We start from the raw sequence: 24,863 nt of genomic DNA on the forward strand, positions 1-24,863 counted from the left end.
GCTCCCATATATAACTTCGTCCGATTTACCTTTTATTGTGCACCAAGCGTCTAATATTTGCCCAAATGGGATGGAATTTGGTGGTGGTGTAGGGTAGGGTATCATAAAGTCGGCCCCGCCCGACTTTAGGACTTTCTTTACTGGTTAAATCCTAATCTGTTGGAAAATCAAACAAATACTTATTTTTCAAAATGTTTTTTTTTTTATTTCTCTTAAATACGTTTTGTATATATTTACATTAAATGTATATGTGTATGTATATATGAAGGCATTTATACAAAAAAATATATAAAATAATTTAAAAAATTAATAATACTAAATTATTGGATGTATATATTTATATTAAAGGCAGAATGCATTGCTTTTTTTTCTAAATATTGTATTTGTAGACATTTAATTAATGCTTTTTGTATTTGTATATTTAAAAATATATATATATTATTTACTCTTAACAAATAATGGAGGGAATGTTTGCAAAGTTTTACAATATTTTTGTTAATATTTTTAAAATTTAAAAAAAAATCTCATAAATTAAAACAAAAAGAATCTAATTAAAAAAATTAACAAATATTTAAAGGTAACAAAAAAATTGTTTTAAATTTTTTCTTTAATGTGATGCTAAATTATAAAACTATTTATTATTTAAAAACAAAAAAAAATATTAAATTTGTTTAAAAGTATTTGCAATTAAAAAAATATTTATTCCAAAATGTAAGAGATCACCACGAAGTTCTAATGTCAATATCTTTCGTCTCATTCATTGCCATTGTCGCCTTAAATTCCATTGGATCTAATATATGAAATATTTTGGCTATTGGATAATGAAACTAGGCAGGGGACCCTCTCTTACATTGAGGTTTCCAATGGCTGGCTATGGCAACGGCCATTAGCATCCATTGGCGGACTATTATCCATATCTAAATCAGTCTCTAGCAAAGCTTCTGAACGCGAACGATGATACGCGGGTACGGCATCTTGATGATGGCCGTGCGGCAGCGTTGAACTGGCCGCTGTGCTATCACTATTCTCATAGACCGTTTTGGGTCTTCTACTGGCCAGCTGAGAGGCCATCGATAGTGTGGGTGTATCATATTTTGGGGTACTACCACCACCACCACCACCAATGCCTCCGCCTCCAATTGATGAGGCTGGCCTTGAGAATCTATTGGCACCCACGGCCACCATATATGAGTCGGGCCTTCTAATATCTGCTGGCGCTGCTGTCGCACTTACTTGGCTAGTATTATTGCTACGTAATTCGGCTAAAGAACTGAAATTCATGTTGTCGATTTTTTGTTCGTATGTCAGACTGCCCGTCGTTGAGTTGTTGCTCGAAACAGTCTGATTCGTTGGTGGTGAGGGAGTTTTGGGAGGTCGCTGCCGGTGCTGATGTACGGCTGCCACGGTGGGCGGCAAAAATGTTGAGGGTGGTTTATCGGACATTTGACTGGATCTCTGATCCTCGGGTATGTTACGTTTAAGTTCCGAAAGGAATGCCAAATTCTCATTGGGATCATATCTCAGTGGCAATGTACTGGCATTGCCATAGTAATCCGAACCCGTCTCTTCGGCATCGGTTTGATGTATAATTGGAGTATCTTCAGCAATGCTGGTACTAATCGAATTATTACGCGTCCCCGAATAGGTGGAGTTATCGCGGAAACCTTCATTGCGATAGGACAACTCAAAGTCGTTTTGAGGTGTTTTTTGTTGTTGTGCGGCTGCAGCTGCCAAAGCAGCAGCTGTAGCACGACCCCTAGCCCTTGATGCCGATCCAATTGTGGCAACACGGGGCGGGCCCATTAAACCCCCCGCACTACCGGGAGTTCGTATACTGGTCACATATTCGTTTTGGGATTTTTGTGGCGTGCTATATTCCGATTTCTCCCCGCCATTAGGGCGATGATTTTCATAGGGTTCAAAACTGGCCTCAGAACTCAAAACACTTTTATCAATTGACTCGAAGGACCCGTTTCCCATCATTTTATAATCCTGGGCCATACTTTTGGTCAGGGTACCCGTTGAGTTGGACATGTTCTAAATAAAAAAAATAAGGAAAACAAAATAAAAAAAATAAAAAATTAAAATAAAATCGAAAATAATAAAACAAAAAATCAATGAAATCATACAAAATTCCTCCGGCGCAATGAGCCCTGCGGATCAATGCTATTTAAACTGCGTAAACTTTGGCGTATACTGTTGCGGCGCTGCAGTCTTTGGGCGTGGCGATGTTTGGATTTGGCATACCAGCAAATACCGACCAAAATCAAGAGAATCAAGGCCAAGACAAAGGCTGAAATAATACTAATGGCAAAGATGTCGGCGCGCCAGGACAAGGGATCAATTACCACCTGGGAGAAAAAACAGGAGAAATTAATTTAACTTTCAAAGGAAAAAAGGTTAACAGTCACCTTTGGATCCACTTCACATATGAAACCCAATTCCTTGTTGCACTCCTCCACGGTAATTTCCATGTAGGCAAAACTGGTACAACGATCAATGTAATTGAAATCCTGGACCCACACCTTTTCGGGGTATCTAAAATGAAACGGGAATCAGTTCGGAAATTAAGGAAACTTTAGTCTCTTTGAACTTACTTCAGATGCCTCATTTGACTCTGCAAATAAATCCACAGCGTTGTACTATCCGTCCTTATGAACGGCATTGAGGAATTTTCCGATCTACAAAATTCTTTGGCCTCATGGAAGGTCATCGGCACACCGACATACATAAAACAGGTATCGGAAACCTGTGACCATCCCGGTGGACACTTGCCATCCAATATCGTTTGATTGTTCATCTGGAAGGGTACCGCTAAAACTTCCAATAGCATAGGGTCATCTGAAATGGAAATTAAATGTTAGAATTTATTGTCAACAAGTAAAAAAGCAGTAAGCAGCAGGCCGGACCGAACATAAAATACCCTCCATCATTTGCAACGAATTTAGAAATTAAAAAAAAAAAAAATAAATAAAATCCGCTAAAAACTTCTGTTAAAATCCTAAAAATACCGAATATATGTTATACATATTGGGGTCTATAGGAAGACGTAGACCTGCAACTTTTGTCATAAGCCATTACAATATTCAAATACGAAACTTGAAAACAAAATCGATGAATAATGTAGCTAAAATCATCAAAATACCAAATATAGGAAGGTACCGTTAAATCGGGGCTTTACGAAGACCTGAACCTGCATAGACAATTTTCTGTCACAGACTGTAGTTCCCATTACGAACTTCAAATAACAAATTTGAAACAATTCCGGTGAATAATGTCGCTAAAATCATCAAAATACCGAATATCGGAAGGTACCGAATTTGACCTACCGGCAGACAAAAAACTGATCTGTGCCTGATGTTAGCTTCTTATATCTATTCGTTTTAACTCTAGCGTGATTACAACAGACGGAAGGACAGGGCTAAATCGTTTTAGAATTTTACGCTGATCAAGAATATATACAGGGTGAGATAAAAAACGGCAACAAACAAGTCAAACGCCATATTTTTAATTTTTTTTTTAATGAAATGAAACCGTCACACGCTTCCCGAATGTTGCTCTGCGGTATTTTGGCCCATTCCCGGCGAAGGACTTGCTTAAGGTGATCGACACTTTGGTATTTTTTAGTGCCAACCTTGCTTTCCAAAATACTCCAGACACAATAGTCCAACGGATTGGTATCCGGAGATTTTAGTGGCCATTGTTCGCTGGAAATGAAGCGAGGAACCTTATTTTGTAAACATTATTGGGTGGCGCGTGCTGAGTGCGATGGTGCTGTATCCTGTTGAAATGTCCAAGGTCTGCGGCCAAATGTTCACGATAATATTCGACATTTATTCTGATGCCACGGTCGATTAATACGAGCGGAGAGCGACAATCGGCTGTTATGGCGACCATCACTATGGCCCGCGCTTGAGTTGTGGTGGCCAACCGTAGGTGCACATTTTCAGATGACCTCTTTGGCAAGTAAACAGGATTATTTTGTTTGTTTAAAAACTGCTGGACAACGAGTGTTTTCTCATCGGAGAAAACCAAAATCTGCAGTTCACTACTTTCGGCCAAGCAAAGCAACTCTTTAGCTCCTTAGAGCCTATTTTCTTTCTGTTGTGGTATAAGTTCTTGCACTTTCTGCAATTTCAATGGCTTTACCACGAGCTCATTTTTCAATGTTTGCCTAATGTAGCATTGCGATATGTTCAGCTTACGAGTTTTTTCATCTCACCCTCTACACATTTTGGCTGGTAGAGTTCGTCCATGGCCCAAATATTCAAAGACATAATGCCTTGTACCACAGTGTGGCTAAGGGTATCAACATCAAATCGGAATTAATCTGTGAAGATCTGACATAATGACATATAGTGTCTAGGCCGATAACTTCAGGACGAATAACGTTTTCTCCATTATCTCTTAGTAAAACCAGGGGTAATTACAGGTCCCTGTCGCACTGGGAGATTATGTGAGGAAAATAATGAGGTTTAGTCAATTGTTTTTATTTTTCTGGCTATGTTTGCCCTCGTTATTAGTTATTGAAACTTCAGTTACGCTCCTTATATTCAACGTCTCCATATGTAAACCCAAGAATGACCTTTATATCAAATTTCGGCTCTATTCCTACATCCAATACCAAATTAAGTACCATTTTGTACTTTTCTAACAATTTTAGTAGACGTTTGCAAAACCACCTCCGTATCTCAATTCCAGACACCAAGAGAGAGGTTTCCAGTCCATATGTCCAGGCTACACATGAACAGCGATCTTAGTACCAAATTTCAGATTTTAAGCACTATTTGTTCACACTTAAGTTCGTAAATGGGCCATGTCGGTCCACGTTTTCGTTTAGCCCCCATATAACGGCACCTCTCAATATTCGGCATTTTGATGATTTTAGCGACATTAGACCGGAATTGTTTCAAATTTCGTATTCCAAGTTCTTAATTAATACTACAAGCTATGACAAAAATTTGTCTATGCAGGTCCACGTCTTCGTATAGCGCACACATAACGGAACCTGCCTTTATTCGATGTTTTGATGATATCAATGCAGCATATTTAACGGAATTGTTTTAAATTTTTTATTTAAAGTTCGGAATTGGTACTATAGCTAATGACAATAAATTACTTGGGCAGGTCCTGGTTTTCGTATAGCGGTTTTCATTTAAAGGTATTTTTCAAGATTTTTTTTTTTAATTTTTTCAAGTTCCTTCTAAATGGTGGATTTTATTCAAAGTTCGGTCCCGCCAAACTTAGCGCTTTTTTCCTGTTTTGACGTTTGACTCACCTGTTTTATCCTTAATCCTAGACTGCACCGATAATGTATTGTTGTAACTCCAATAGTTGTGGCGGGCATCAATTTTCGATTTCCACAATTCAATGGTGCTATAAAATTGCGAATGGAAAATATGAGTTAATTTAAGAGTTCAGATATTAGAAAAAATACAATCCAATTTCATTTAAGGTTTTAGGGTTTATATCTCAGTTGTTACCTGTTTCGGTAGTCAATACTCAAGCTACAGATATAAGACATGCAGAAGTTTTGGGTGAGTGGTGTAAGTAGATTAAAAAATATAAAGATACAAAAATAATAAGAAATTAGAATCAAAGAAAACAATCAAAATCATGCCATAAGTTAGTGCCGATGTTCGAAAATGCAGGATAAGTGAGGGAATGAATGAATGAAATGTGGAAAATGAAGATATGAAAAATGTGATGAATGCAAATGTAATGTTACGAATAGACCTTCAAAAAGATTTTCTTCATAAAGGAGGAAATTGGACGATTTATCGGCAATTAGTATCCAATTCAGGCATTACTAAAATTAGTTAGATTGATAGCTAAAATTATTGTTACTCGTATACAGGGGAATTGAAGAATATACTCATTTTAAGATTGGTTTCTTACCACGTCAATTGTGAATAGTGTACATTTGAACTTGTTTCGATAAAGTCGTGAATGATAAATAGAGTATTTGGCTTTTTAAAGGGATATAAACAGTTTGTAACGTTTTTGTGAAAATATATAAATTGGTCTATATCTCTCTCTTTCTCTCACTCTCTGTCAAAAGAGTAAAGGAATTTTAAACAATGATGGAGTGATTGCCTCGGATAATACACAAAAAGAGATCCCTGCAGATCATTACAGGATAATCATATATCCGAGGAAATAATAGACATTTCCTTAGGCAATAGCAGTGGAAGGAATTTGAAATTAGGTGACCTCTGTTGAATTTGACAACGAATTCAAAGAAGATGGATCTATAATCAATGTACATCGCTGGTATGAAAATGGATGCTCGGATCAACTATAGCAAAAAGAGCAGCAAAGAAGTTTTGTGGCATCGATAAGGTCCCTGATGAAGAAAGCAGGTGTAGCCATTATCCTCTTTCTTACCATATTGTTTAACCTCTGCCTCAACATTGGCTATTTCCCAATAGCCAGGAAAGAGCCAATTCCTATGCCCAGAGCAGATGCAAACATGGGGGGGGGGGGGGGGAGCTATAGACCGAAATCCCTGTTGTCGCCCTATGGAGAGCTTCTTAAACACTTCCAACTGTGTCGAATCAACCCGACCATCGAGGACAGGAGGATACTAAAGGACTGTAAATTCGGAGATAGTGCAAAACATTCTACAACCCATGCTCTAGGAGCACTTACAACATATCTCACGAATGGTTTCAATTCCAAAATGGGAACAATCGCAATTGGTCTGGACTTCACTAAAACCTTTGTTACGGTATGGCAACATTGTATTTTATACAAAATGTAATCGTTTATATTCGATGAAAAATCCTGTCGCATGGTTACAAGTTTCCTCCAGTATCGAGTCTTTCGGTTGATTACAAACTGTCTGAAAAATGACTGGTAAAAGGGGGTAAAACGGGGGTTCTTCAGAGATCACTGCTGGCACCGGTCTTGTACAACATGTTTGTTAGATACATCCCGGGACCACCTGAAGGAGGATTTTATTGATGCTACGAGGTCGCTTCGGAAGCACAGTGGAAAGCAGATTGAATGCTTACATGAAAATGCTCCACAAAATACTTCACCAAATGGGTAAAGTTGGTATCTGTGGCAAAGACCTTTCGGAGATACATTCCTAGGTTTAAGGTTTGTGACGGACTAATTAGAACTTTCGCAGGATGAAATATCGCCCTGCTCAACAGTTTTGACTTCTGCCGTCACGTGGACTATGTGCTGTCAAAGGCCAAAAAGATGAACTACGCTCACCAGAGGCTATTCCGGATGCGTACCTACAAACAAGTAATCCCATAATAACTTTTGTCGCTTGGGCTTATATATCTTCAGTTCAAATGGAGAGGAAAGAAGGGTCTTGGCTTCGTGTTTAAGAATGAGACCAACAATAGATCAGAATGGAATATACAGACGACGGCCCAACAGGAACATTTATAACTCCATAGAATATAGCCGGATAGTCGTCTTCATGATGATGAATGCGCTTAACTTCCTTGAATTAAGCTAAGCCGTGGAAAATTGAACAATTCCTGCATTACGAAGGAATACCATAGTCTACCGCAAAGATCTTTCGGAGATAAAGGTTGGTGATCAACTAATTGGAACTTCCGACAGGATGACATACCTGGGAATCACCCTGCACGATAAATTTGACTTCTGCCGTCACGTGGATTATATGGTGTCAAAGGCCAAAAAGATAAATTACACCTACCAGAGGCTATTCCGGATGCGAGGAGTGTCGCCACACAATAACCTGTTTCTTTGACGCTAAGACTGACATATTTTCGGCTCAAATGAAGATTAGGGATGTGGGAAAGAAGGATCTTGGCTTCGTGTTTAGAAATGATGCCATAGATTATAATGGAATATACAGACGAGCGCCCAGAAGGAACGTCTATAACTCCATAGAATTCAGTCTTCATGCTGAGGAATACATCATCTGCCACCCGCGGCGCTACTGAAATTTGGCGATGAAAGAGTGCTCTCCGCTAATTATCGTTTGATGTACTACAATAGTAGATATCACAGGCTTGAGCCGTCTTTGAGTCTATCTACAACACAGCTCAGTAATAATTAGGTCCGCAGCACACAGTCCTAATATATTCTTAGCTATCGTAGTCTCCTACATTGTAAGCCCTGGGGTATTAATTGATATTGAATCTATGGAAGACTTATAGAAGTTGGGTTAACAATACAAAATTTTTGATCTAAAACCCCGGCCGAATATCTTTAAAGATAGATAGAAAGATAGACAATTTATCTATAGACAATTTATAGAGGTTTTGTACCTATGGCATACATATTAATACTGAAGATGCTTTGAGGTCCACTAAGTTTTCCAAGAACTTTATAAGGTTTTATTTTTATACAAAACCCATAATAGTTGTCTAATGTCAATCAGCATACTGTCTATAGAACATCTTTAAAATGTATTTTATATACTAATTTACATTTGTTCTATATCACATGGGGGAGGAATAAATATAAGTCATCTCCTTTTAATATTTCATACCGAATCATTCAATGCTATTTTGATTGGATGCAAATGAGAATGATAAATGATGCGATGTCTGATGGCAATGAACAAAACCATATTAAGAAACTTACATCGAACTATTGACGGTGATAATCTCATAATCATTGTCGGGATTTTCAAAGATATTATCCACATACTGCTGGCCTGCGGTGCCGGCAACAATTGTGGCACGTCCCATCCAATTGGTGGCAATATTTCTGCAAACAAATCAGAAATCCTTTAACAAACGCATTCTTTTCAAACATTTCTTTTACTTACCTATAAAATCCATTATGTGCCGTACTCTGATAGATTGGCAGGCGTACTTTCTCAAAGCCCGATACCTCAACAATACGACCACCCACATTACTGTGAACGTAGTTGTAGCTGAAATTCGACACAACTTGTCGCAGGCGTATAACATCTTCATAGCCGGCTTGATTTTGGGCGAAATAGTTGCGATATAGCTCCACTTCTTGATACGGTGATGACTGGCGACCCTCAACGAAGAGGGCGGGACGATTACGATTCTTCAAGAATAGATTGTGATGTATGAAGCCACGCAGTGATGTTGCAGAGCCACGGGAGTCGGCTCGCAGTTTAAGACCACCTTGATTGTTAAGCAGGAGATTGTTCTGAAAAGTAAATGGGAAAGGGGAAATTGTTTAAGGATCGTTCATAGAAAAGTTTGAGGTAAATGTACATGAATAGCTTTCAGAGGAGTTTCATATACACCTGTTTATGAAAGGAGATACTCTCTCAGAAGTACGTCATGTAGGGGAGACCCTTAAAAGGCCCTAAATCATGAATAGAAAATAAAACTTCGGGTGTCTATGATGTATATTATGAAATAGCCTTTTAAAAAGCCTTCTACGTTAGGCATTTCTCTTTCAGAGTTATTTTTTATATTGCAGCACTTCGATATGTTTCCCTATATATTTAAGATTTTTTGGGTTTCGAATTAAGTTCCAATTAAAAAAAATATCCCTTACCATAAAGAAGAAAGAATTCATATTCTGCACATCAACATTCAGGGCAGCATCACAGGTCGAAAAATTGCCATATAACTGTAAACAATTCCTTTCTATGCGATTTGAGGTCAATGTCAAAGTTGGAGTAACTTCACCCGCAGAGGTGTAGACAACAGCACCCTTGATGGCACTGCTTATGTGAGAGTAGGTAACATTGTGCAGGGCATCGCGATCTGAAAAAAAACAACAAATTTCGAAAATTAATAAACTGTAAGGATACGTAGTCGAACACAAGAAGTTAACTTTTAAAGGAGAAAAGACAGAGGATATTGCTAGCCTTTTCCTCAAAGACCAAAAAAAATTATGGTTGACTTAGTTCACTTTCGGCTCATAATATAAACTTGGTCATCCTAAAGTCCGAAAAAGTCAGCCAGCGACTTTTGTCAAAAAAACATTTCTTATGTATTCTTATTTTGAGACTTTCGATTTTCGTTTTTAACAAAAATGTCAACCTTTCGATTTTGTCGAATCAGCCAAAAGTAGTTTTTTATTGTTAACACCAAAGTCGATTTTTACTTTAGATTTCTTGATGTGTAGCTCTATCAGGAGGTGATTAGATTTTTAGGTCTGTCTCAGAAACTGCAATTATTGAAATAATAGAAAACCAAATTTTAAATTTTCAAAACCATTTTATATCTCTGAGCTCATATGAAAATAAAAAGCCGATCAAAAGTCGATTTTGTGCAATCTACGATTTCGAAATCGAAAATCGATTGCCAAAATTCGATTTTGTGATTTTACAGAAACTATAATTTTGAAATCGAAAATCGACTTTTAGATTTTATAGAATATATGATCGTAAATCAATTACAAAAAAATTTAAAGTCGATTAAACGTCGATTGAGAAAGTCGATTTTGTGTAAAATATAATCTTAAAATCAAAAATCGATTGACAAAATTCGATTTTGTGATTTTCTAGAGCCTATCATTTTTAAATTGAAAATCGACTTTGAGATTTTATATATGATCGTAAATCGATTACAAAAAAATTCAAAGTAGCTCAAAAGTCGATTTCGTGGAATCTATAATCAAAAAATCAAAAATCGATTTCATAATACGACTTTGAGATTTTATAGAACGAATGATTTTGAAATCGACTTTGAGATTTTATAAAATATATGATCGAAAATTGATCACGAAAAAAATTTAAATACGATTTTGTGGAATCTATGATCTTAAAATCAAAAATCGTTTGCCAAAATTCGATTTTGTGATTTTATAGCACCTATGATTTCGAAATCGAATACGACTTTGAGATTTTATAAAATATGACATCGAAAATCGATTACAAAAAAAGTTAAAAATCGATAAAGGAAGTCGATTTGATTGCTGTAATTCTATTTTGAGATTTTATAAAACCTATGATTTCGAAGATTTTATAGAATATGGAATTGAAAATCGATTACGAAAAGTCGACTTTTCGACTTTATGGAATCTATGATCCCAAAATCGAAAATTGATACCGAAAATTTGACTTTGAGTTTTTGTAGAATTTATGATTTTTATAGTCTAAAGTTTTATAGAATCAATGTTCTTATAATTGAAAATCGCTTACAAAATGTGGACTATGAAATATTATATTTTATTTATTATTATATTATCAAAATCGAAAGTCAATAACGAAAAATTGACTTTGAGATTTTATAGAATCTATGATGGAAAATCGATTGCCAAAACTAGCCTTTGACTTTTAAAGTCGATTGCCAATATTCGAATTTGAGATTTTATAGAACCAATGATTTCGAAATCGAAAATCGATTGCCAAAAATCGACTTTGAGATTTTTTAGAATATATGATGGAAAATCGATTACGTAAAGTCGATTTTATAGAATCTATGGTCTCAAAATCGAAAATCGATACCGAAAATTTGACTTTGAGATTTTATAGAATCTATGATTTTCAAAATCGAAAATCGATTACATAAAGTTGACCCTAAAGTTTTATAGAAACAATGTTCTCATAATCGAAAATCGCATACAAAATGTGGACTATGAGATATTATAGAATCTATGATTGAAAATCTATTGTCAAAAATCAACTTTGAGATTTTACAGAATATCAAAAATCGATTACGGTTTTATAAAATCTGTGATCTCAAAATCAAAAATTGATTGCCAAAATCGACTTTGAGATTTTATAGAATCTATGATTTCAAAATAGCTAATTACAAAATGAAGGCCCCAAGAATTTGTACAAGCAATGATCTCAAAATCGAATATCGAGTATAAAAAGTGAATTCGGAGATTTTATAGAATCTATGATCGAAAAGCCATTGCCAAAACTAGCCTTTGAGCTTTAAAATCGATTGCAAATATTCGACTTTGAAATTTTATAGAACCAATGATTTCGAAATCGAAAATCGATTGCCAATAATCAACATTCAGATTTTTTAGAATATATAATCGAAAATCATCAACTTTTCGATTTTATAGAATATTTGGTCTTAAAATCGATGCCGAAAATTTTGACGTTTAGGTTTTATAAAAACAATTATCTCAAAATCTTAAATTAATTATTAAAACTGGACTCTGAGATTTTATGAATTTATGATTTCGATATCGAAATTCGATTGCAAAAATCGACTTTGAGATTTTTAGGGAATCTATGATCACAAAATCGATACCTAAAAAATGACTGAGATTTTAAACAAACCTAGATTTTACAATCGTTTGCCAAATTCAACTTTGAGGTTCTCCACAATCTATGATCTTTAAATTGCAAAATTTATTACAAAAAGTTAACCGTGAAATTTTTTGAATCTTTGATCTCAAAATTCATCAATCGAAAACTCGAGCCTAGGTAAAAATGTATTTCGACATTTTGACCAAGGCCAATATAAAATCGGTCAGGAAGACTACGTTTGAAAAAAAGTTTACACCTTCATTAAATTTTAAATCACAATATATATTCTGACCTTATATAGGCCATAATTAAGGTGAGAGTACATAAATCGCTTTTTTACCGGAATAAGTCATCGGCTGGCTTCTTCGTAAAAGAACAAAGGAGTTTTACGTTGGCTTATTTCAATTTCGGCCCATAACTTATACTCGATCCTTTGTTCTTTTTCGAAGAAGCCAGCCGATGACTTAATCCGGTTAAAAACTTACTTACCGACTTAAGTCAGTCAAAAAAATTTTTTATGTATTTTCACCTTTCGACTTTGCGATACCAAACGTCGATTAGTCGAAATTCGGTTTACGTATCCCTATCCCTGAAAATCGTTTAACTTACTTATACCAATCGTTGATATGGGCACCGTCACCACCTCAGCAATGAAACCATGATATTCGGGAGCACCACTGGCCATTAGATGAACACTAAGGGTGGGACCTTCAGTCTTAAAGAATGATTTCTGATTATTCGTATCCGATTCGATTTGACCCATAAATAGCGATGTGACATTATACACATCGCCATCGTAGAGACGTATCGAGTCCATGCGTCCATAAAGTTTGGAATGATTGAAAAGATTCGATTGCAGCAAACGGAATCCCAGCGGCTTGGCACGATAGGCGGAAGTGAACATTTTCACACAATTCACTGGGTTATTGTCGTATTTGTAGTAGAGTAGGACTCGCTCCTCCACGGTGATGGTTTTCTGCGGATCACAAATGTCAATCATGGAGAAGAGTTTGTAGGGCAGGTCCAATTTTTTGAGTGGCGTAAAGCTGGATTCATCACTCTCGCGGCCCTCACCAGTTAGGGAGAGTATATTAATGCCGGAACCCAGGGCTTGGGATACATTTAAAAGATTGAGGTTTAGCGCCCCTGAGGGTACCACAAAGTTGAGGCCATGATTGGCAGAGTTACGTATGGTTACGGCCGAAATGGAGGGAGTCTTGTAGATTGCCTGAATGGCTGCAGATTTTTGATTGTGTAGTATGCCGGCATTTTCTATGCGCACAAATTCCAGGCGACTTTGTTGATGCTTCTGTAGTCCATGAGTGTGAATGTCATGATAACGTTGCTCATATTGATTCTGTTCAAATTCGGAGTTGGTGAAACGAATGCCACCCCAGTAGACCTCATCTTCAGGTACACCGGCACAGCTGACGAATACAAAAACATCATCCCAATGGCATTCATGACGATGCCCATAAACCTGGCCATTGAGACGTTCCTCACAATCGGACATGCGGATTTCATCACCTCTACATTCCAGTGGCTGGACCCAGGTCCAAATGCGTGTCAGCGAATTTGTGTGGAATTCAATGCGTCGATCGTGGCTGTAGTACACATTGAGTGGATCATATCCCAACTCCCGACATACCACCTGGGCATTACGTTCGGTGAAACGACTATCACATATCGGCACCCATTGCAATGTGGTGTGATTGAAATACTCCAAGAAACCCTGATTGATTTCGAACATTTTATCCATATCAGAGCTGCAATTTTGGGAATTTGTACACAAGCGTATGGAATCGTAGGCCTGCAGCTGCTCCATTTCCATGTCCAGGGCACGTTTGTTAATCAGCGAATATGATTCATGGGTGGCATTTTTAAAGGGTTTCATAATAATGGGTGACTCTTCATAGCCAATGGCATTGAGGGTGCCTAGGACCAACATACCTACATTCGGCTCAAATTCCATTTGTACTCCATGGTGAATGGTGAGCGTGGCTTCGGGCATCACGGTGATATCGTTGCGTATTATATAGGGATATTCACGTTTTCGAAGTACCAAATCGGAGTAAATTCGCCCTCCCTGCCAGCGATTCAAATCAATGAGATCACGATTTTCCTTGACCAGGGATATACTGGCATCCATGGTATCCTCAATGAGGAAGGGCTGATAGATGACATCCGCATGATCATTCCAGTTGTCAAAATCGAAAATCTTCCCCTCAATCTTGGAAATATCCGTTGAGCCCCACCAATTTTCCGTGGCATAGACATAGTTATCCACTCGGGCCGATCTCAAACCCGCCACCAGATTATATCTCAAACTATTCTCGGCTATGAGATTCCTGTAGAGCTTTACATTTTGTATGCCATCCAGACGTATGACGGCTGTATTCAAAGAATTTATGCTGGCCTGTTTACGGGCATGTTGCAGGGCCGGCAAATGCCGTAGCACCTCATAGTTGTTGTTTTGTTTTATGGTATTATATTCCACCAAAGCATGGACCTCTCCAAATTTCTCACTTAAGCTATCCGCCTTGAATTCCATTATGAATTTAGCCTGATTTTGTTCTATGCGATTGTAGCTGAATTTCATGCGTTTCTCCATGCCCATCACGGAAATGAGACTCCTCGGCGCCTGATTATTCAAAAAGGCATTTGAGGTTATATTAAAGTCGGCATAGTGGCCCGACACGTCGATATAGAAATTGCGGTTCCTTTGCCAGGTGGTATTGCCAAAATGTATGCTATGCGTGAAATTCTCATTGTATTGCCAAACATACGGGAGGGATACCTGGAAGCCACCATTTTTATTATCCTCCACAGTGGTATCTTGCACCACATAATGGAAGAGATTGTTGGAGGACCGAAGATCCTTGGACAACTGCCTTATGCCATAGCCATTCTGCAAAATCTTGGAATTGTTAACATGCACCGTAATCTCCGAGAGATTGCTGCTTATCACATCCCAATAGGGGGAGTTGATGAGTATGGCCTCCAGGTCATTGTTGCTAAGCTCACTGTTGACAATCTTTATGGACTCATTGGCCTTGCGCATATACAGCTCTCCCTCGCTGCCATAGTAACGATTGTAGTACAGGGCCGATATGCCTCTCAGATTCTTTTGTATTTTGGTGGATCGAATATGCAGCGAGGGCACTGGACCTCCCACAATGCGATTACGTATATTCTGTACCGGGGCCTGGACCGTGGTCAACATCAAAACCGCCCCTCCCAAGGCATTGTCACCACTCTCATAATAAATTATGATGCCATAACCGCTACTGGTGGTGGGGAAGACATTCAGATCCCGGCGTACATCCCACAGCTGGGCTCTCGGATTTTCCGATTGGGAATTCAAAATCTTTAGACTCTCGGTGGAGAGATTATTTATCGGATTCAATAGCTGTATACCCAAAACATAGCCTGCCGGACAGCGGATGTGTAACTTCTTCTCCACATTTTCACCTCCCCTCACCTCCTCGGTGCGCACGTACTTACTTTCCCAGGTGCCGAGCTCTATGTTACCCTCATCTCGGGGCAAAACAAAAGGCTCATAATTCGATTCAAAGGAATTGAAATCCACTGCCATTTTAAACCATCCTCCCAGCTCAAATTGGTCCTTGGCCGCAATCACCGGGTCATGGGAAATGCCACTGCCCAGGTTATTTTTAATTATCGATCCCTGGATCCTAAAGTCCAGCTGTTTCAGACTAATGCCACTGCCACGATTGCCCACAAATTCCGAGTTCCGTATATTATTAATGGCTTTGCCACCATACAAATCGGCATAGATAACACCCAGGCCATCATCGAGATTATCCACAATTCGCACATTATCCAAGTTATGGCGGGCAAAATCCATTTGCAGGGCTGGTTTAAAGCTGTTCGTGGTATAATCAAACAAGCCCGCCTTTTCAATGGTGACATACTGCAAATCTGCTCGCTCCGCCAGCATGCTGAAGCGTACGCCCGCCCAGGCTCCCTCATAGCAGCGTATGCCTACATCATTTTCATGGCTACAGGAATTTTCAAAATCTCCCTGCCACAAATATTCCGCCTTACATTGCGTGATATCGCGATCATGTTCTGTACACTGGACATTTGAGACAATGACATCTTCCGTGAGCCCTGCAGCAGGCATTTGGGAACGCAGCAAACGCCAATCCTTGGGGTTAAGGGTATAGCCCAGATGATGGCATACCAAGGCTGCATTCAACTCCGTCCAGCCATAATCACACACCGTACCCCATCTATCGTTGACATACAGCTGTAAACGACCCTCATAGGGCCCAGCTCCACCTAAGAGCCTTACTGGGACCTTGGGTATCTCATCCACACCACCACCAGCGCCACCACTCATAATCGATTCCGTTTCCATGTCAATCATATCAATTAAATCATGATTCAAGGTGGAACTATCCACATCCATAATGGGTTGGCGTTTTAGGGTAAGGAAAATATCATCAGGTCGGCGACCTCTTGCCTCCAGTTTCCCTGCCACCATCATGCCCACACTGGGCTCAAACTGCAATGTCACTCCAGGTTGTAAAATCAATTTCCCGCCAGGCCGTATATTTATGTCTTTATTCACTGTGTACGTTCCCGGTGGTATCATTTCCTGGCCATCCACTTCCCCGCCAATGTATTCGGAATTCTCTACATAAAACCTGGGCACAAAGGTTGAGGTATATATCACCGTTGATGAGCCTGGATTGGAGCTATGCAGCAAATACGGGATATACTGGATCTTGGCCAAATTGTAGCGATCATTGCGATGAAAGAGCCGAGAGAATATTTTCACCTCCTCCGAGGAACCCAACCAATTGTAGGTGGCATTGATAATCTGGCTCTGATCACTTAGCTGGGAACCAATTTCATAGGCCGAATCCAAGTTGTTTAAAATATTCCGGAAAATATCCACATTACTTGAGCTCACCACCACGGCGGCAGCAACTCGGGAGCGGGGATTTAGCCTTCCCGCACCATCTGAACCCTCACTGCCATCCAGTAAAGGACCAAAAAACTCCGTTATTTTATTCTCTCGTACAAAATTCCTTGTGAACAACAAATGTTGTACCTCCCTGCGGCTATAGGGCGAGAGACCCAAGGACACCACATGGACCCCTTTGTTGCGACTGAAATAGTTACTCTGGATCACCAAGTGGACCGGCATAAAATTGAATTCCTGATATATGAAATCATTGCGTATATAAATACAACCATACATGCCATAGCGGAATTGATTGAACTCAATACGCCCCCTCATGTTGAGGGCAGGGCTGAGATATATCGCATTTTGCTGGCTATTCTCAAACGAATTATGGCCAATTTGTAGAAACATATTGGGTTCCTTCGGCTCCAGTAACCTCCAACAGCTCTCCAGGCGTATATCATTACCCGCACTGCCATTGAAAAAGTTCCCTGTCAAGTTGACCCACAGAGGCTGGCAGAAATTTCCATGCAACACCCCCACATCCAGATTGGAATTGATGTGACTATATTCCACCGCTGTGGTCTGATTAAAGGCCAGATATTCCACTCGATTGGGGTCCGTGGTTTCATTCAGCCACACCGCAATGCCATAGCCTTTATTGAAATCCACATAACTTCTTGAGATATTGCGATTGCCACCAACATAGGTTATGTTCACTCCGGAACCATGATTATAGCTGATATTGGTCTCTGTGATATTTACATCTCCCGCACCACCAGTCACATGGAAACCGGCCACATGGCCATTCCCCGAAATCGAGCTGCCATGTAAATGGACCCTGGATCTCAGACTATCCACAGCAATACCACGACCCCCATTATCCTGCACCACCGAATCCAGGACCCGCAAATCAAAGGCACTCGTTTCGCCCGTTGTTATGCGTATGAAACCCAAAATCTCCTCCCGCATGGCTGCCTTGATGCGCACAAACAACTTCTCCCGGGTACTCGTTACACTCTGAGGACGGGAATAATTCCTGGCGCTCCACACAAACAGCAAACGGTCATTGGCCGAGGCACCATCGTATATTTCCACCGAGGCTGTATCATTATTCTTCAAAGTAAACTGTTCAAACTGCACCGTCAGGACATAACCGGGTTTGGAAAAGAAATACTTGGAACATTCCTTGGCAGAGCCGGCATAAAATTTCTGGGTAAAAGACAAGGTCAATGGATATGTCTGCCCTGATGTGGTGGGCAAGGTACAGAAATCATAAATTGAAGATCGATCTGGTCTCTCATCCACCCGCAAATCATGGCCCACATATTTCACACCATCCCCGGCATTATCCTGGATATTGCAACCACTTAGCTGGACATAGCCCTGGCTGGAATTCACAAACAATCCAATGCCATTACTTTTCCTTATTGTCACATTCTGCAATGCAAATCCGCCATAGGGTCGGGTGGCATTAAATCCCGTATACGCGGAATGTGTAATCACCACATGTTGTGTTTGAGGAGGAACTCCCACCGACTCTATGGCCGCCTTGGTTGCCTGCTTCAAACCATTTCCCGCTCTCAAGATGTCCACATATTTCAGTGTCGACTGGGATTTGGTGTAGTACACCGTGTTGTCTTTGGCCAGTGTTTTTGTGGTCGGGGCATTTTCAAAATACAAGCCTGCCCAGTGGCTCAGCTGTAGGTTGTGCATAGCTTTGCATTGTATGCCAATATCACTGTGATAATCACATACTCCCGAACCCAACTGCCGCGTCGACCAATCACAGTCGAGTAGAGAATTTTCTGTTCCCTTACAATTGGGCAGTTCGTAGAGTAGACGTGGTTTCCAGCCCGGGCTACGATCAACCCAATTCCAAAAACGTCCTCCCTGGAAACCCATTTGACGACAGGCCACCGCATAATCGGTCATGGTCCAACTGCAATAAAAAGAGGGGGAAATTAAATAAATTTTGATTAAAAATTTGAAATGGGTATACACCCTGCCAATGTTCGATTATTTAAATATATTTTGATTTCTGTTAAGATAGTAAATTCCGAAGGAGTGGGCCAATATTGTCAATTTCGTATCGGACCTAAAAATTATGATACAAACATTGCGACGTGCCAGGTTTGGATTGTATCGACTACTTCCTTTTTTTAAGGAAAATCAAAAATTCCATATTAAGCTCTGATTTCTGGTTGAAAGGCATATTTAGATATAGAAAGTTGTAAATAATCGATAATATGTGAATTGTGACCCTTTGTGGGTGAGGTGCCAGAAGGGATTCGCAGATATATATATCTTCTTCAAAACAGATCTTATGTTAGCGGAAATGTTTGTATGGGTGAAATTTGAAGAGAGTTAGTTGCTTATTTTATTTGCTGCTTTCTTTGAGCGTTTTGTTCTTCAAAATCTTGAACCCTATGCAGGCGACGTACCAGAAGAAATTGTCCGATCTCTAGCATATTTATAACAGATCTTCTCTTAATGGAAATATTGATATGTACCAAGTCTGAATGGAATCGGATTTTAATTTCGCGTTTATGAGTTTCATGGATATTCAAAGTTTTGACCCTTGTGGGGGAGATATACCAGAAGGTGCGATTTAACTCATCTTCTCAGCAGATCTTGTGTTAGTAGAAATAATGGTATGTGTGAAATATGAAGAGAGTCGGATGTTTTTCAGATTTTATGATAGTTTTGGTTATTCAAAACTTTGACCCTTTGTGGGGAAGGTACCAGAAGAAATGGTTCGATTTCTACCAGCTTTATAACAGATCATATAATGATGGATATTTGAGATACACCAAATCTAAAGGGAATCGGACGTTAATTTCGTGTTTTTTGAGTTTCATTGATATTCAAAATTTTGACCCTCTGTGGAGAAATACCAGAAAGAGTTGACCGTCTTCACAGCATATCTTGTGTTAGTAGAAATAATGGTATGTGTGAAATATGAAGAGAGCCGGATGCTTTCTTCGAATTTTTAGTTTTAGTTATTCAAAACTTTCATCCTTTGTGGGGGAGGTACCAGAAGAAATGGTCCGATCACTACCATCTTAATAGCACATCTTGTGTTGATAGAAAAATGTAGATGTGCAGTGTCTAAATAGAATCGGATGTTAATTTCGCGTTTTATGAGCTTCATGAATATTCAAAATTTTGACCTTTTGTCGGGGAAGGTACCAGAAGGAGGGGGAACGATATATTTCATCTTCACGCCAGACCTTGGACTAATAAAAATATTGTGGTTTGTGTAATTTGAAGACAACCGGATGCTTACATCACATTTTAAAAGAGTTATAATTATTAAAAATTTTGACCCTTTGTGAGGGAAGCACTTGATGGAGTGGATCCATTTTTGTACCTGACCGAGAACTGAGGCAAATATTAGGCTTTGCTTAGTTGGAGCAAAATAGGATTATTGCTTCTCTTTCTGTGCAGAAAAAATAAAAATATATTTTTTGAAAATTTCAACTATTGTGGGGGAAGTACCACACGGAGTGGACCAGACCTTGGGTTAATAAAATTGAAGACAATCGGACTCTTACATCATATTTTAAAGCGTTGTAATTATTCAAAATGTTGACCCTTTGTGGGGGAGGTATTTGATGGAGTAGACCGATATTGTCCATTTTTACATCTGACCTAGCACTGACGCAAATATTAGGAATTGCAAAGTTAAAGCAAAATCGGAATTATCGTTACTCTTCTGTGCAGAAAATATTTTTTTTGAAAATGTTGACCTTTTGTGGGAGAGTTACCACACGGAGTGGACCGATGTATTCCATCTTAACACCAGACCTTGGGTTAATAAAATTTTTGGGATGTATGAAATTTGAAGACAATCGGATTCTTATATCACATTTTATAAGAGTTAAAATTATTCGAAATTTTGACCTTTTGTGGGGTTGGTACTTGAAGGAGTGCACGGATATTATTCATTTTCGACCTGACCTAGCACTAATGCAAATTTTAGGATTTACAAAGTTGGAGCAAAAATTTATTATCCTTTCTCTTTCTGTACAATAAATTATTTTTTGAAAAGTGTCGAACTTTTTTGGGAGGTACCAGAAGGAGTGGACCTATAAGTCACATCTTCGAACTCGATCTAAGTTTGATAAAAATATTACGATATGTCATGATTGGATCAAATCGAATACTACCTTCGAGAGTTATCGTGCGTCCCAGCCAGACAGACAGACGGACGCACGGACATCGATAGATCGACGCCAAATGTCCTGAAACGGATTTGGTCCACAGAGACCTAGGGTCTAAACCGTTATTATGATGAGCCATGTTTTGGGCGTATCAAATGATATATACCCTCTGTAGCCTATGACTCAGGGTATAAAAATACATGGTAGACGTAATCGCATTTGCCAAAACGGTACTGGCAATTCTTGTTTATACTCTCCACCATATTACGGAGCGTATATAAAGTTTGTCATTCCGTTTGTAACACCTCGTAATATACATTTTAGACCCCACAAATTATATACATATATTCTTGATCAGCATACAATTCTATGTCGATTTAGCGATGTCCGTCTGTCTGTGAACATCACTCTAGCTTCCGAACGAAATGAAGTAGGTTGATTAAATTTTACTCAAATGTATATTACATCTGCAGGACTTTTGGTATTGAAATTGGGCCATGGACCATTTTGATATAGCCCCCATATCAGGGTACCTCACTATTTTCGGTATTTAGGTTATTTAAACGACATTATTTACCGGAATTGTTTTAAATTTCGTATTTGAAGTTCGCAAAGGATACTACAGCCTAAGACAAAAAATTGTCTGTGTAAGTCCTCGTCTTCGTATAGCCCCCATGTAAGGGAACTTCCAGATATTCGGTATTTTGATGATATTAGCGAAATTATTCGCCGCAATTGTTTCAAATTTTGTTTTTGAAGTTCGTAATGGATACTCCAGCCTAAGACAGAAAATTTTCTGTGCAGGTTCACGTCTTCGTACAGCCCCCATATAACGGCACCTCCCGATATTCAGTATTTTGATGATTTTAGAGACATTATTTACCGGAATTGTTTCAAACTTGGTATATGAAGTTCGTAATGGATAGTACAGCCTAAGACAGAAAATTGTCTGTGCAGGTCCAAGTCTTCGTATAGCACTCATGTAACAGTATCTCCCGATATTCGGTTTTTTGATGATTTTAGCGACATTATTCACCGGAATTGTTTCAAATTTGGTATTTGAAGTTCTTAATGGGTATCACAGCCTACCACAGGACAGAAAATTGTCTGTGCAGGTCCATGTCTTCGTATAGCGCCCATATAACGGCACCTCCCAATATGGGGTATTTTGATCATTTTAGCGACATTATTCACAGGAATTGTTTCAAATTTGGTACCGGAAACTACAGCCTAAGACAGAAAACTGTCTGTGCAGGTCTACGTCTTTGTATAGCACTCATGTAACAGTATCTCCCGATATTCGGTTTTTTGATGATTTTAGCGACATTATTCACCGGAATTGTTTCAAATTTGGTATTTGAAGTTCTTAATGGGTATCACAGCCTACCACAGGACAGAAAATTGTCTGTGCAGGTCCATGTCTTCGTATAGCGCCCATATAACGGCACCTCCCGATGTTGGGTACTTTGATGATTTTAGCGACATTATTCACCGAAATTGTATCAAATTTGGTATTTGAAGTTCGCAGTGGATACTACAGCCTAAGACAGAAAATTGTCTGACAAAAGTTGCCTATGAAAGTCCACGTCGTCGTATAGACCCGAATATAACGGCTAAATTCGGTATTTTTAAAATTTCTAACGGATTTTATTTTTTGAAAAATGGCCAAATTTGTTCCAAATGGTGGAGGGTATTCAAAGTTCGGCGCGGCCAAACTTACAGCTTTTTTACTTGTTTATATTTGGAACTCATCTATCAAAAAATGTGAAAAATAATTCCATACTTATTAACCTAAGACTAGTGGCGTATTTTTCCTTAATTTTTGTATCAAAAAACTCGATGTATGTCATGTGTTTGCACGAGATTTCGTTATCGTAAAACTCGGTCGGTAATCTGCTATTAGTTTGCATTATTATTATGGAAATATTATATATAAATAAATTATTTTAGGCACTTTTGATGATATTTGAATATCAAAATTCACTATTAGTCTGATACTTCTGCAAAAAATATTTTTAAAAAATCCATGGTTGAAAAAATATTTTTAAAAACTTTCCAAATCAAAAAGTTAAAAAATTTACAAGAAAAACCTGAACACTTTGTGAAAATTTGACTTATGACAAATCGGTGAACCTCACAGTCTAAAAAAATTGGAAGATGAGTTAATCTGGCCACTGAGAAGCCGAAATGCAAAATTACTTCTGATTTCTGTGGAATTTAGACCGGAATTTTTAAAATTTCGGAAATGAGGAGATATCTTGGGAGCTATTCGTAAACATGGATCGATATCTTCTATTTTCAATATCGAATAATCTAGGTGTAAAATATTGGGAACTTTATCGAAATTTAAAATTGGGTAAATCGACATGGACTAATCGGTCCTCTATTTTATGGGGAGTTATAGTGGCGATTATGGTTGTCATAGACTCTGAATAAAAAGATTTAAAAATCAGTAAAATATTCTAATATTTTGGCTTTGAGTGTCACCCTACGTCACTTTCGAAGCCTGGGTAAATCGACATAGACTAATCGGTCCTCTTTTTTATTGGGAGTTATAGTCGCGATTATGGTTCTCATAGTCTCTGAATAAAAAGATTTAAAAATTTGTAAAAATATTCTAGTATTTTGGCTTTGAGTGTCACCCTAAAATTTTACGTCACTTTCGAACCCTTTAGCCCATTTCCGAGCTTTAAGTGTTTTGTTTTTCTACTATTTTATTTTTTAATTACAACAATAACTTACTTTCTGGAATTGGTGCACACCGGACGCCATGCTCCCTTGTGGAAGATCTCCAATCTGCCTTCAAGTGGTGTTGGACCATCCACTAAACGTATGCCACGTTCCTCAACATCGGGTAACTCAACATTATGACCTTGGGCTGTCAATGTAATGCGTGCCGTAGGGGTACCCTGTAAAAGAAAAGAAAACATTAAAACAAAAAAAAAATTACAATTGAGTTACAAAACCAACAAAAAAAAGAAAGACAGAGAGAGAGAATTAAATGGATGAATAATAAAGGTTAGGCAATAACAAATTATAATTTAATTAGCATAGAAAATGATGATCAGCTAGCTTGCGAGTGGAGTGTCTTCCACGACTTCCTAGATGTTGTTTAAATGGAGGCAGTGGAAGTCATAACCTCGGCAATTAACATTTCTTGTGACCTCCTCTTGGCCCATAGATGTGGTGTCACATTAAGGCATATGGCACAAGTAATGACTGTCTTGTGGCGGTTGCGGCATCCACTGCCACTACAGCTAAATTACTACTTAAAGCCCCGCCATTAATGTACCATGAGCGTGAGTGACCACAATAGGAAGTTCATCATGTTTTGGGTCATGCAGTGAATGACAAATACCTCAATTATCGCTTTCTTATAGCGGTTTTCGTTTATTTATTTTCTCTCTCATTTAATTTGCTTATTTATTAAATGCCAACATAAAGCGTAATGCCTATTATATTAGGTGTAGTGGGGTGGAACGAGTACAGGAAGGAGTCGACATTTTTCTTTCAATTCGTATCTGAGCTAAGACTGATATAAATATTACGAAGTGACATATTTGGACTATATCGATTACTTCCTGTACTCTTTATGAGATATGTGCAAATTTGTGGAAAATGT

General features: G+C 38.5%; 1 protein-coding gene across 1 annotated transcript; it reads right to left on the reverse strand.

Moving 5' to 3' along the window:
- Positions 1 to 306: 306 nt before the first annotated feature.
- LOC131802990 (protein bark beetle-like) lies at positions 307 to 24,150 on the reverse strand (the record flags this gene model as incomplete). The annotated part of the gene is given in 11 exon segments (XM_059123834.1): positions 307 to 2,037; positions 2,130 to 2,351; positions 2,412 to 2,538; positions 2,598 to 2,841; positions 5,279 to 5,376; positions 5,484 to 5,507; positions 8,578 to 8,703; positions 8,765 to 9,120; positions 9,478 to 9,689; positions 12,749 to 19,017; positions 23,984 to 24,150. Coding segments are annotated over 11 exon segments (9,036 nt in total), but the record flags the coding sequence as incomplete, so codon positions are not given.
- Positions 24,151 to 24,863: the final 713 nt, after the last annotated feature.

This window comes from Musca domestica, unplaced genomic scaffold (genome assembly GCF_030504385.1).
Source record: "Musca domestica strain aabys unplaced genomic scaffold, Musca_domestica.polishedcontigs.V.1.1 250, whole genome shotgun sequence".
Lineage (NCBI taxonomy): Eukaryota > Metazoa > Arthropoda > Insecta > Diptera > Muscidae > Musca > Musca domestica.